The sequence below is a fragment of the Rana temporaria genome, chromosome 2, assembly GCF_905171775.1.
Source record: "Rana temporaria chromosome 2, aRanTem1.1, whole genome shotgun sequence".
Classification (NCBI taxonomy): Eukaryota; Metazoa; Chordata; class Amphibia; order Anura; family Ranidae; genus Rana; species Rana temporaria.
In genome coordinates, this window is record NC_053490.1 from 429,340,972 (window position 1) to 429,356,177 (window position 15,206).

A 15,206-nucleotide genomic window follows, 5' to 3' on the forward strand; every position below is an offset into this window, starting at 1 on the left:
ATCACTTGTAAACACAGAAGTCTGGTTTCTGTGTTTACAAGTTATAGCTCTTCACTCTGTGTGTCCCCCCCCCCCCCCGAACTCTGCACTCTGTATGTAATGCAATCCTGGTATTTAATGCCCCTTTAAGACCCTTCTACTGTTTGTGAAATCTGAACGGGGTCGTGGTTGAGTTCCTGCACCTATTTTCTGAGAAAAAAAGCTCTGCCGATACGTATTCTTCTACCTATTTTTGGTAAAAAAAAATCGCAATAAGCGTTTATCGATTGGTTTGCGCAAAATTTATAGCGTTTACAAAATAGGGGATAGTTTTATTGCATTTTTATTAAGTTTTTTTTTTTACTACTAATGGCGGCGATCAGCGATTTTTTTCGTGACTGCGACATTATGGCGGACACTTCGGACAATTTTGACACATTTTTGGGACCATTGTAATTTTCACAGCAAAAAATGCATTTAAATTGCATTGTTTATTGTGAAAATGACAGTTGCAGTTTGGGAGTTAACCACAGGGGGCGCTGTAGGAGTTAGGGTTCACCTAATGTGTGTTTACAACTGATGGGGGGTGTGGCTGTAGGACTGACGTCATCGATCAAGTCTCCCTTTAAAAGGGATCACTCGATCGATGCAGCCGCCACAGTGAAGCACGGGGAAGCCGTGTTTACATACGGCTCTCCCCGTTCTTCAGCTCCAGGGAGCGATCGCGAGGGGGCGGCTATAAACGAATAGCCGTGCCGTCGTCCCGGATCGCTCCCCGCGGGTTACCGACCGCCGCATGTACCGGGGGGGGGTCCCGATCGGACCCCCGACCCGCGGAAAGGCGGGGACGTACATGTACGCCCATATGCCTGTACGTGCCATTCTGTGGACGTACATGTACATGCGGCGGGCGTTAACCGGTTAAGGACCATAGTTTCCTTTTCCTCGAGTGCTTCCTCCCATAGTTCATCCTCAAATGTCCCTACATCTACTCCTCCACAACCTTATTCCTGACCTGTCTGGTGTGTTCCTTGGCCTTCATAATGCTGTTCGTTCACTAAGGTTCTCTGAGAAACCTGTGAGGGCTTCACAGAACAGCTGTTTATACTGAGACTAAATTACACACAGGTGGACTCTATTTACTAACTAGGTGACTTCTGAAGGCAATTGGTTCCACTAGATTTTGATTAGGGGTATCAGAGTAAAGGGGGCTGAATACAAATGCACACCACACTTTTCAGATATTTATTTGTGAAAAATGTTGAAAACCATTTATAATTTTCCTTCCACTTCACAAGTACAGTATGTGCCACTTTGTGTTGGTCTATCACAAAATCACAATAAAATACATTTACGTTTTTGGTTGTAACATGACAAAATGTGGAACATTTCAAGGGGTATGATTACACTTTCAAGGCACTGTATTACTGATCATAAAGAGTATCTAACGTCCAATTTTTCGTTCTGTTTTGGATAGAATAGAAAGAGGTTTGAACTTTTTTCAGGTTGTTATTGCTGTCTTGTTTCTGCACTGGAGAGATGTTCCCCTTTGGTGACTGTTGTCACCAGGCCAAAAAGTGAAAGGAAAATAAAAAGATTTGGATTAGTCACTTGTTCTGGCATCTAAGAGGGAATTTTCTACCAATCTCGGTTGTGTTTATGGGCCATAAAGGAAGAGCAGTTCTATAAATAGAACACAGGGCAAATTAAAAAAAAATTGTCTGGGATTTTTTTGTTTCCAACTCTATTCAAAACTATAAAGAGCTTTCATTTTAGATATACTTTAAGGAATATGTAAACCAAACATTTCAAATTCCTGATATGTGCCTGCTGTACTATGTACATGTATTAAAAAGTATCCCGTTCTCATAGTATTGCTTCCTTTGTGTGAAATTCCTGATTTTTCTGCCAGTTCCTCTGATTCCCTATTAAAAACTGACCACACTAGCAGGAGAGCACACCATGGTCAGTTCTCTAGCTATGCTTTTCAGTCAGGTACATAAATGGCCTTCACATATAGAATGGGTATTATTCAACTTTAGTCAAAGCTACATGGTTTGTTTTTATCTAAAGGCCCCTCTAAGCTGCATAGACACTTTTTGAAAAAAGGTAAGCTATGCCTAGGTGTATCATCAAGTAAATTCAGTAAAAATGGTTCCAACTAAAATTAACCAGTGTTTATGCTGCCTTAACCTCTTCGCACCAAGCTCGAATATACGGCTTCTCGAAGGCTGGGCCTTGGTGCCAAGTGGCTACATATTTGCATGCAATAGTGCCAATAGAGCTGTGCCAACAGCACATGCCCTGTGCACTCCCGGAACAGTTACCTGTGACTACCTTCAAGCTTCCTAATAATGTGCTCGACGTGACAGCCAGTCATGGTGGTCACATGACCATAAGCCCTGCCTCCTGGTATTCTAAAGCCCATAAAGTGTCGGCAGGCACTGGCTCTAAGGGGTTCAAAGTAAAGCATTGCCCTTCAGCTATATGTTTGTTGTGTGGTAACTACTTTTTAACCCGAGGGATCAAAAAAAAAAAAAAGGACAGGCCTGTAAAGATAAGCTTGGAGCAAGTATTAGGGTATGCTAGCCAAATACTATAGGAATTCCGCAGTAACACAGTTACACAAAGGGAAATCATGTCTTTTAGCGCCACTTAGGCACTCTCAAAGCATCACTAATTACTTAGGACTGTAATAACACAGTACAATGTGTTGTATAATAATTCAAAAGACAATAGGGCTGATTTATAAAAAAAAAATCACTGTGCGAATGTCTGACCATTCGCCCAGCCACTTCAAAAATTCACTGTAATGTGTCTGTTTATTTTATCATCATCAGCTCCATCTTGTGGTCATAATTTGGTATCTTCATGAAATACATCATTCAGAAAAATACTGCATTATGGCCACTACAACCCCAATTCCAAAAATGTTGGTATGATGTGTGAAACCGTTTTTTAGAGCGGGCGATTGGCTCTTTAGGGACAACAACCAATGTGGCTAAAAGCCGCTGAGCTGTTATCCCAAAGGGACAGGAGGGGATGTCCTGGTACGAAGCTGGAAGCTGTTTTTATCGAGTCTCCTATGTGTAAACATGGAAGCAACATCACTTCCGGTTTACTCGGCTGCCAATGGTGCCATTTAAAAAAAAAATTACAGTATTCAGAATCAGCGTTTTTGGAGATCTGAATACTTTGAAGTGCAAAGGAGGGATTTGGGGTCTTTTAGACCCCCGATCCCTCCATAATGAGTACCTGTAACCACCTATTACTGTCACAAGGGATGTTTACATTCCTTGTGACTGCATTACAAGTGATCAATTTTTTTTTTTTTTTAAAGAGACAATGTAAACAAATTAAAATAAATAATAAAACAATTTTTTAAAGCGCCCCTATCCACGCGAGCGAACGCAGCAAAGAAAATGCATACGGAAGTCGCGCCCGCATATGTAAACGGTGTTCAAATCACACATGTGAGGTATCGCCGCGATCGTCAGAGCAAGAACAATAATTCTAGCACCAGACCTCCACTGTAACTCTAACCTGGTAACCGATAATTGTTTTTAAAGGGAGATTTTTAGGTACCGTAGTTTGTCACCATTCCACAACTGTGCGCAATTTCAAAGCATGACATGTTAGGTATCTATTCTCTGCGTAACATAATTTTTCACATTACACAAAAAAAATGGGCTAACTTTGCGGTTTCGTTTTTTTTTTAATTCATGAAAAAAAAAATCCCAAAATATTGCATTTGAAACACTGCTGCGCAAATACCCTGTGACATAAAATATTGCAATGATCGCCATTTTATTCTCTAGGGCAGTGATGGTGAACCTTGGCACTCCAGAGGTTTTGGAACTACATTGCCCATGATGCTTATGCACTCTGCAGTGTAGTTGAGCATCATGGGAAATGTAGTTCCAAAACATCTGGACTGCCAAGGTTCACCATCACTGCTCTAGGATCTCTTCTTAAAAAAAATATATACAGTATAATGTGCAAGAATTTTGAGTATAGCCTCCTATATATAAAGTAATAATCAATAGAGGTGTACAGTATACTGTTTGGGATTCTAAGTAATGTTCTAGCAAAAAATCTGGATTTTAACTTGCAAGCAACAAATGTCTAGGCTTAGGCATGAAAGGGATAATGCAATCCATTCATTGCCAGGCATACTAATCCGCTATTTAGTTAGTAGGTAGATATAATGGAGAGTGTACAATTGTATTGTAACATGTGTGGCCAGTTAAAAGAAAACCTTTAACATTTAAGGGAGTTCTTGGGCAAAATAGTTCTGCCGAGTCTGTTGGTGTCCAGGTTACTATAAAGCCTTATACACACGGACAGACCTTTGTCTGACCAAAATCACATCGGAGTAAATGAGAACATGTTCTCTATCTAAACTACGATGGAATTCCTCGGAATTTCCGATGGGGCACACACACGGTCAGAAATTCCGATCACGTGTACGGGGCATTACTGTGTAATAACACTTTCTATGTGTGCAATTATTTTCCATAATTATTTGTTGCGTCCAGCACTCCCAACTGTTGCTGACTACTGATTTACTGTGATCTTGTTTCATAAATTTCTGAATGGCTTTGTACCAGACAGCAGAGGTGATATATGCTTTATTGTTCCATACTTCATAATATTCTTGTTTTCATATTTCCTGTATTTTCTGAATAGAGGTCCTTTAACAAATCGATGCTGGCCCTTCGAGTATTCCTATTGGGATATTTTATATTGTATGTATATAAAATATATCACCCATAATGACTGCTACAAATAAACAAAAATTACATTGTACATATTTACTTAAAAGAAAAATGAATTAGAACTGTTAGTACATACCATTGTGGAACGTGTTCAGAGTCTTGTAGAGTTTCTCTCTTAGTGTTAGTTTTCAAATATTTGAAAGAAAACGATTAAGGAGAGCGTTCATGTATAAACCACAGAAACGTTCTCCTATTGGCCAGCTTAGAAAACACCCTCTGCTCGTCCACCCCTGAATAAATAAATGTTCTGTCGTTACTTTAACCTGTCCTGGGTCCCTCACCTTTCCCCTCTAGGACTGAACATTGGGTGTTATGCACCTAAAATGATTAACCATGGTCCTGCCTATTCTTTTACTGGTTTTCTAGAATGTAGTGCTGATGACATCAGAAGCAAAGCCTCTAAATGAAAACCAATGATGTGCACAATTCTAAGATATACAATGGATGTGGTAATCTTAAAATAGAATACATTTTTTACTGTATACATATATAGTATCTTTGTTTTTAGGTTAAAATATATATATATTTTTACTTTTAGTTACGGTAGTTTTAATCATGTAATTGTAATATTAAAGAGGAATTTCTTCCTATTTAAAAAGAAAAAGGTCAGCTGCTACAAAAACTGTAGCTGCTGACTTTTAAAAATACGTACTAGATGCTGTCTTCCCACAGATGCTTCTTCTCTCTTAGGCCTCGTACACACGTCCGGACATGTCCGCTGAAACTGGTCCGCGGACCTGTTTCCGCGGACATGTCCGACCGTGTGTAGGGCCTACCGGACAGTTTTCCGGCCTAGCGGACAGGTTTCCAGCGGACAAAAGTTTTTTAGCATGCTAAGAAACTTGTCCGGTGGAAACCTGTCCGTCGGACATGTCCGATGGTTAGTACACCTAACCATCGGACCGAAATCCCCTGCATGCGTCGAAGTGATTTTGACGCATGTGTGGAAGCATTGAACTTCCTGGTTCACGCACGTCGCCACGTCATCGTCGCCGCCACGTCACCGCGTTTTCTGTCCGCGGGGATTTTGGTCTGATGGTGTGTACACACATCAGACCAAAATCTCCCAGCAGACATTTCCGATGAAAACGGTCCGCGGACCGTTTTCATCGGACATGTCTGATCGTGTGTACAAGGCCTCCTGTGGGCCCCAGCATCACCATCTTGGATAGTGGAATCACAGCTAGCTCCCTACTGCACATGTTTGAGATTGGACCTTCAACTATTAAAATTACATTTTTGCTCCTGGTTCCTCCACTCTCCCTCTTCCACAATCTGAGTACAATTTTTCCCTTGTTTGGAATGGATTCTTACCTTTTTTTGTGCCGCAGTCAGGAACTTTCTTCTTTCTCACCTAGGCAAGAATAATGAGGGGACCCCCCTGCTGCTTCCTGGAATGCCCATGTAACACATTCCAAGCGGCATTTGTACAGATGAGCACATACTCGCTGTGACATTCATTGTGAGTGCAGACATGACAGTGCTTTCTGGAGGGTATTTGGCAACTATCAGAGACGCACAGCTTGTCCTTGCAAGCATTAGGGATTTCCATGCATGTACACACACATGATAGAGACCTACAGCACGTGGGCACATGCATTGTATGTAAGGGGGGTTGGTAATGGATAAATGAGGGGCTCTACACTGAGTACTGGCAATGGATATATGTAGGGAGTCTGGTAAAGGATGAATATGAAATGAAGGCTGGTGATAAATGCATGTGGGGGTAGACTTCAGATGGATGAATATGTGGTGGCTATAAACTGGGGGGGAAATGCTAATGGATGAATATAAGGGTCTTTAATGGTGGATAAATATATTAGGACTTTAGGAGTGAGGTGAGTGCAGTCTAATTGGATAAGCCTGTTATAGACAGGTGCAATTCCTCTTGTCTTTTTCTTTCCTTTGTTTGATTCACCAAACATATATTACAGGCACTTTATGAAACTCTTACCTAAGTGATATACAATATATCCCTTCCGTATGGGAGATTATTTATTATTATTATTATTATTATTATACAGGATTTATATAGCGCCAACAGTTTGCGCAGCGCTTTACAACATCAGGGAAGACAGTACAGTCACAATACAATTCAATACAGGAGGGATCAAAGGGCCCTGCTCGTTAGAGCTTACAGTCTAGAAGGGAGGGTCAAGTGGAACAGAGGGTAGTAGATGTGGGGGGTGATCAGATGAATGAATGACTTGTATAGCGCTACTCATGCGAACTGAATCGCCTCTGGGCGCTTTTTCCAGCCAGAGTCTGCTTGGCTGGTGCGGTCATTTTACCCTGTAGGATCGTGACACGCTTGGGACACACAGTCATACACACAGATATACATATATATACTGGGCCAATTTGGACAAGATCCAATTTACCTACCAGCATGTCTTTGGAGTGTGGGAGGAAACCGGAGTACCCGGAGGAAACCCACGCAGGCACAGGGAGAACATGCAAACTCCAGGCAGATGGTGTCGTGGTCGGGATTCGAACCAGCAACCCTTTTGCTGCTAGGTGAAAGTGCTACTCACTGCACCACTGATGGACAAAATTAGAGTACAGTTGTTAGATGTGGGTAGGATAGGCTTCTCTGAAAAGGAGGGTTTTCAGGGATCCTCTAAAAGCTAATAGAGAAGGAGATAGACGGACAGATTGGGGTAAGGAGTTCCATAGGCTTGGAGAGGCTCTGGAAAAGTCCTGGAGACCTGGAGAAAAGTCCTGGAGACGAGCATGAGAGGAGATTTAGCAATTCCTTGGATGGAGTTGAGTGGAGGGGTCGCGCATTACTCTGGGAGGAACAATTTCAGTATTTATATCTCCATGCTTCATATTGAGGTATGGGAGAAGATTTTTATTTAATTTTTTCTTTCCACATGCTTGCGACCTGATATCATGCATGCACAAGTTTTATTTATGTACCATTATATTGTTTTGTTCAATATGTGTATTATATATCATTAATGTTTGTTTTCTGTCTTATTCACACCAAAAGCTGGATAATCATTGTTTCTACAAATATAACAAAAGTGCAGTTTGCGCCCAGTCCTGAAGAAGCCCTATAGGCGAAACTGTTGAAAATACAGATGCTACATCAATCTGTACATGAATATAGTAGTTCATCATCATTTGTTAGGGAGTAGGTGTATACCCACAACTTTGAATGAACTGTATCCATTACTTTTAGAATGTTGTTATCAATAAATACTTTTCTATTATTTTTGTATTTAGCACCCTTAAAATCCCATATTCTGTACATTAATCCTTTTGCACTTGTAGATGGTTAGCGGACCTTGAGCAAGGTGGTGATTACAGAGGATCAGCAGCCTAAGGCAGACAGACTGCTCTTCTCACCCCCTAGGTCTGGGCGTGTGTAAATGCCTTGATCTTGGGGCAACATCTTTGAAGACACTGGAAGATTGTTTGGATGACAGGTGCTGACCTGGATCAGAAGGGAGAACCACAGGACCCAAGACAAGAAGAAAAGCCAGAATCTCCACCCTCGTGGGCAAAAGCTCAAACAGAAACCTCATCATTAGAGGAATTGAAGGAAAGATGTAGCCTAGCCAGAATGACCAGGGTTGAACAAGGGTGTCTATTAATAATGACATCTGATTACCTCAGCTATTGGTTACTTGGAGAAGAAATTAGGAAGTCTGTTGTGAGGAAAAATGAAGAGGCAACACCAATGATGGCGGACCTGGTTAAAGAGCTCTGTGTTAAAGGACCACTGGTTATTGCCTATAAAGTCGCAAGACAGATGATCCACTCTGTTGTTTTCATAAGCTGGAACATACATCACCTTCAGATCTTCCAGATTCCTCACTGCTCACTCCCTGGAACAGGTCCCACCCAGGCACTGAAAATAGAACACCGCTGCCTGGTTGCAATTTGAATAGGGACCTTTTTCCCTGGTGTCTTGAGGCAGACATCTGCAGGGACTCGTACTCTGCTCTAGGATGTTGAAGTCTATTCTGCAGAGTTAATGCACCACCTTACTTGTGCCATGAGGTCTTCCAAGGGAAGGGAACACCCCAACCCTGGCAGTTGGCATTGGTGGTAAGAGTAGTCCACTGTATGTGACCTGAAGAGTGACATTGACAATGTGAGGCTAAGAGAAGATTCCTGGAGAAGACTAGCTGGATATGTTACTGGACTGCTTAACCACTTAAGGACCGCCTCCTGCACATATACGTCGGCAGAATGGCACGGCTGGGCACAAGCACGTACAGGTACGTCCTCTTTAAGTGCCCAGCTGTGGGTCGCGGGCGCGCGCCCGCAACTCCGGGACCCGATCGCCGCTGGAGTCCCGCGATCGGTCCCCGGAGCTGAAGAACTGGGAGAGCCGTGTGTAAACACAGCTTCCCCGTTCTTCACTGTGGCGCCTTCATTGATCGTGTGTTCCCTTTTTATAGGGAAACACAATCAATGACGTCACACCTACAGCCACACCCCCCTACAGTTAGAAACACAAATGAGGTCACACTTAACCCCTTCAGCGCCCCCTTGTGGTTAACTCCCAAACTGCAATTGTCATTTTCACAGTAAACAATGCATTTTTAATGCATTTTTAATTGCTGAAAATGACAATGGTCCCAAAAATGTGTCAAAATTGTCCGAAGTGTCCGCCATAATGTCGCAGTCATTTTTTTTTTTTTTTTTTATAAAAATGCAATAAAACTATCCCCTATTTTGTAAACGCTATAAATTTTGTGCAAACCAATCGATAAACGCTTATTGCGTTTTTTTTACCATAAATAGGTAGAATAATACGTATCGGCCTAAACTGAGGAAAAACATATTTTTTTATATGTTTTTGGGGGATATTTATTATATCAAAAAGTATATTTTTGTTTATAGCACAAAAAATTAAAACCACAGAGCCGCGTAAAATTGTGCGGGCATAGCGTATCTGATTTACGTTACGCCTCCGCAACTTACACGGGCAAGTGCTGTATTCTCAAAGCACTTGCTCCGTAAGTTGCGACGGCGTGGCGTAAGCCCGCCTAATTCAAATTTGGATCAGGGGGGGCGTGTTTTATGTAAAACTACTGTGACCCGACGTGATTGACGTTTTTGCGGAACGGCGCATGCGCCGTCCGTGGAATTTCCCAGTGTGCATTGCTCCAAAGTACGCCGCAAAGACGTCATTGGTTTCGACGTGAACGTAAATGACGTCCAGCCCCATTCACGGACGACTTACGGACGAATTTCGATGCGGGAACGACGGCCATACTTAACATTGGCTGCGCCTCATATAGCAGGGGCAACTTAAAGCCTAACGTAAACGTTGTAACTTTACTGCGTCGGCCGCGCGCACGTTCGGGAATTCGGGTATCTAGCTAATTTGCATACTCAACGCGGAATTCAACGGAAGCGCCACCTAGCGGGCAAAAAAAAATGCAGTTAAGATCCGACAGCGTAAGAGACTTAGGCCTGTCGGATCTAATGGATATCTATGCGTAACTGATTCTAAGGCCCCATACACACGATAGAATCCATCCGCTGAAAAATCCCAGCGAATGGGTTTCAGCGGATAGATCCTATGGTGTGTACACTCCAGCGGATCTGTTTCCGCGGATATTTATCCCCTGGGATGGATTTCCAGCGGATAAATATTTGATGACATGCTATCAAACCTATCCGCTGGAATCCATCCCAACGGATGGATCCGCTGGTCTGTACAGACTCACCGGATCCATCCGTCCGAAGGGATCCCCCGCATGCGTCGTAATGATTCGACGAATGCGTGGAATTCCTTATATGACAGCGTTGCGCACGTCGCCGCAACATAATCGCGGCGACGGCACGACACGTCATCGCCAGAGGATTTCGATTCGATGGTGAGTACACTCCATCGCATGGAAATCCGCGCAAATCCTCGAGAGGATTTATCCGCGGATACGGTCCACTGTTTGTTAGTGTGAAACGCATCAGCTCTTTTGTCCATTCTGATCTGCTGTGGCATGTGTATTTTTGAATCAATTTTTTAAATAAAGGCAAAAACTTTTTTTGGAGTGCGGCTGTCCAGAATTTCTTCCCATTTGCATTGGTGAATACAGTGTCGGTCCAATGCTGCATCTGTTCCCCACCAGCTCTAACACTGAGAACCAACCAATCTAACACTGCCAATCGCTCAGTTCTCAGGGCTCTATGAGCAGAGAGCTGGTGGCTGGTTAGTCATTGCTCCATGCTCTGCCCGCTCCTTGCTTACTGGAGAACTGAGCTGAGGAGGGGGGCAGGAGTGGCTCACTGAGAGGCCGAGCCAAGTGCTGTTCCAGGCATGTGGGCGGATCCCGACTGCATTGTCGAGATCTTGCCCGAGCCTGGAAAGGCTCAGTTTCTTCAGCAGACTTCAGCCCGCTGTCTGCTGAAAATGGGTCACAGAAGTGCAGAACGAACCGCACTCCTGTGATCCATAGGAGGAGTACAACCAAACGAGCTTGGCTTTACTTCTCCTTTAAGACAGAAGCAATATGGGCAAAGACAGAAACGCTGTACAGGTGCCATCCGGAAGGATGAAAGATCTGATATGAAGCCTGACTGGGTTTTAGGTGGAACTACTGAACTGCCAACTTACAGTTCATTTACATTTGTGGTTGAGGGGTATAACAAGAGGTTGAGCTGTGTTCTTCTGCTATAAAGGCAGTCAGATGGGTACACATACCTTCTCAAAGATGCCCCTGTCACTCTCAGTGAGCAGTACTGCCTCAAGTGAATGGGATTAAGTCACAACTGCCTTGTAACTGTGTAATGTATGTGGCTTCAGTGCAGTGGTGTGGCATTTACAGGGTTAAAACAGGGGGTGAGGAGCTAACTTATTGCCTTCTCATTGCCTGTCAGAAACCTCTGAAAAGTGATTTATCAAAGATGGCTTTTCAGTGTTTGCTTTACATCTAAATGTAGCCTTACACTTTGGGACTGGAAGAGTTTAGAGTGGAGAAGAGCAACGGACTCCTAACTTTTCAGACCACCTTTTTATGGTTTTGTCTCTTTTATTTACCACAAAATACAAAGACAGCATTCAGTTGTAGAGATGATGATCACAAAAAAAAAAAATCTTAGGAATTTAAAAGTTGAGGTTAGAAAACACATTTCTACATAGTTCAGGATCCTGAACAGAAAGTGCATTTATAAAAATGCTTGATGCATTATCTCCTTTCTTTATAACCATGTCAATCAGTTCCCGAGCTTTATCTTTTGTGACCGAAATCGAGTCAATTATTTCTTTCTCGCTATCATTGAACACTTTTTGATCCAGGAGTTTATCAACCAGTCCGCTGATCGTAGCCTTGTTTAGAGCGTTCACAAGCGACATCCTCGCTGCTCTCAGATGTTCTAGGAAAGTAAATTGGGTTTAGTTATCGTGATTTTCGCAGGGAATAGTATTGTAGTTAGAAAAGTCTAGGTCCTTACCTGCCATTGTCTATTGTTCCGTTCTCTTCACCTTTTCTTATGTGGGTTCCAAGAAAAATACCTTTAACAAGATTAATATTTTTATTTATAAAATGCTACTCCATAGTGTGTTATAGCAGGTTAAATATACATTATTACAAGTAAAGAACAGTATAAATTAAACCTCCCTATCTCTCAGCCCAGGGAAAAAGTAACCAAATATTTATATCCTTCCCCAGCATGCACTAGCGGCATTAAACCTCCTACTGATTTGGCTGAAGAAAATAGAAATGTACATAATTTAGTTTTGTTTGTGAAATCTCATAGTATGACCAGTGGTACCAGTGACATCTACTGGCAACAGTGAGAAACCCAAAGCCAACTTAAAGCGGAGGTCCGCCCACCGCTGCAAAAATTAAAAGTCAGCAGCATGCAGCTGCTGACTTGTAATAATCAGACACTTACCTGTCCTGGAGTCCAGCGATGTGCATGCCGCCTCCATTGCGAGTAATGCGGCGTACACACGGTTGTTTTTCGGCATTAAAAAAAAACGACGTTTTTAAAAACGTCATTTAAAATCATCGTGTGTGTGCTTCACATCGTTCTTCTGAAAAACGACAAAAAAACAAATTCAAACAGGCTGCATTTTTTAACGTCGTTTTTTAAAATGTCTTTTTTCGGGTTGTAAAAAATGATCGTGTGTGGGCTAAAACAACGTTTTAAACCCGCGCATGCCCAGAAGCAAGTCATGAGACGGGAGCGCTCGTTCTGGTAAAACTACCGTTCATAATGGAGTAAGTACATTCATCACGCTGTAACAGACAAAAAAGCGCAAACCGTCTTTTACTAACACGGAATCAGCTAAAAGCAGCCCAAAGGCGAATAGAACTTTTCCTTCAGAGTGCCATCGTACGTGTTGTACGTCACCGCGCTTTGTTCATCATTTTTTTTAAAAACGATGGTGTGTGGGCAACATCGTTTTTAATGATGAAGTTGGAAAAACGTTTTGGACATGCTGAAAAACTTCGTTTTTTTTTTAATGCCGAAAAACGGTTGTGTGTACGGGGCATTAGAGAACCCTACTTCGCATTCGCGAGGCTCCGCCCCAGCGATTACATGATGACAAACTATGGTATAGTTACTGGAATTTTTATTTACAGTAAAACCTTGGTATGAGAGTAACTTGGTTTGAGAGCATTTTGCAAGACAAGCAACATTTTTTAATAAATTTTGACTTGATATACAAGAAATGTCTTGATATAAGAGTAGCGTCATGTCACAACTGAGTATAAAAGAGAAGAGAGGAGCCTCTAAGTGTAGTAATATGGTTACATTTAATGAAGGTACAACATTTAGCAAACCCACATGGTTGATGATTAAAAGAGGCACATCTAAATATGCAGGCACCCAGGGTAAAGATGTCCACATTAACCATCCTCACTGCCATCGACGTCATCTTTTCCTCTCTGTACTCCACGAGCGCTTCAAGCCTCACTTTCAGATCGCTCTACTGCAGGGTAGTCTTTATGATCACAATTGCAGACTGACAAAGGTGAAAGCCAGCAGTGCGGAGGATGGTCTATGTCAGGGATCCTTTAAACTACGGCCCTCCAGCTGTTGTAGAACTACACGTCCCATGAGGCATTGTAACACACTGACATTCACAGACATGACTAGGCATGATGGGAATTGTAGTTCCCAGTGTGAAAGCATCCATTGAAAATAATGGGAAGCAGTTTTCAGGAGCTTTTCATGCACTGTTTTTAGCGCAAAAGCGCCTGAAAAGCACCTCAGTGTGAAAGGGGTCGAATGGCTATAAATAAAGAATGCAAAAAAGACTGAGACAGCAGGGTCTACGAACAGCACATACCACTTTTTAGTGCACTCTGAATAGAGTTTAGCAGTAATTCTCGGAGGGGTGAAAATCTTTTTGGGGTTAACCTAATCATCATAAATTGCCCATGCTGTTTGTTTTTGAATGCCTTTTTCGACTTAACAGGTTTCGTTGTACCTAAGGGGGCATGTTGAGACTGAGGGGGGAGAAGGGTGCCTTTGAGCTCAGTATTTTAAGGGCTGTATTAAAGCAGTTGTCTGAGAAAATGTTACATTGCTGCAGAAAATTCTGTATTGGTCAAATAGGCTTGTGTGTCTGAGATGTAGCTAGAATCAGATGCAGAGGCTGGTGTTAATATAGGTTCCTGCTCCAGTGCAAGGAAAGCAACATCAGCAGGAAGGGAAGCAGTTTAAGTATTTTGCAGGCCTTTGGCAGAGTCAATGTTTGCCCAAGATTTTGCCACGGGTTTCCCCTATGTCTAGTTTCCACCATTACTATCAGTGAGGTGTTCCCCTGTGAGGTGCTCATGGAGTAGGGTGCATAAATGGGGTAAGTATGTCCGTGAAGCCAGTGGCGGAACTACCAGGGTCGCAAAGGTCACACTTGCGAACCGGCCCTGTCAAGGGGCCCCAGTGGGTTTACTGGCAGTGTTGCAGGGCTCTGAGCTGAGAGCATCTGTCTTACAGCCCAGAGCCTGCACTGACAGTTCCCTCTACCTCTGCCCTGGCACGGATGGAAAAGGAGAGAGCAAGTCTGCTCTTTCTCCTCCCGCTCCTCTTCTGTATGCACCACAGGAAGTGTGAATGATCAAATTCAGCTGTTTAGCTTCACACTTTCCGCGAAGAAGGATCAGATCGGCCTTCTCCTCTCCCACCCATGTGAGGGAGAGGGAACTGTCAACGCAGGCTCTGGGCTGTACGAGAGAATCGCTCTCAGCTCAGAGTCCTTCTGAGGATGCAGTGATAGGCAGCGCTCATAGGAGGCATTGATGAGCACTGATAGGCGGCACCAATAGGCTGTACTAATGGGCACTGATGGGGCTGCACTGATGAGCAGTGCCCTGATTATCAGTGTAAACAATGTACTGCCAGTCTTGCAGGTTAATGGCCCTCTATTCCTCACACAGACAGTGTGGGAGGAAAGGACTGCCGATAACCTGCACGTTTGTTTACATGTGATCAACTGATCACATGGTAAAGGGCTGCTGTGATTGGCCATTG

General features: G+C 43.0%; 2 protein-coding genes across 2 annotated transcripts in view; both read right to left on the reverse strand.

The window, feature by feature from the left end:
- Window positions 1-4,982, reverse strand: part of LOC120927537 (4-hydroxyphenylpyruvate dioxygenase-like) — a 72,372-nt gene extending 67,390 nt beyond the window's left edge. Inside the window, 1 exon segment of the mRNA XM_040338282.1 lies at window positions 4,834-4,982. Coding sequence (XP_040194216.1) covers window positions 4,834-4,836 — 3 coding nt within the window. The 5' untranslated portion in view covers window positions 4,837-4,982.
- Window positions 4,983-11,715: 6,733 nt separating this feature from the next.
- LOC120927538 (caspase-1-like) lies at window positions 11,716-12,240 on the reverse strand. Its single transcript, XM_040338284.1, has 2 exons — window positions 12,174-12,240; window positions 11,716-12,095 (listed from the first exon to the last, which is right to left on the reverse strand). Exons 1-2 carry the CDS (start codon window positions 12,178-12,180, stop codon window positions 11,827-11,829), a joined length of 276 nt encoding a protein of 91 aa, XP_040194218.1. The 5' UTR covers window positions 12,181-12,240; the 3' UTR covers window positions 11,716-11,826.
- Window positions 12,241-15,206: the final 2,966 nt, after the last annotated feature.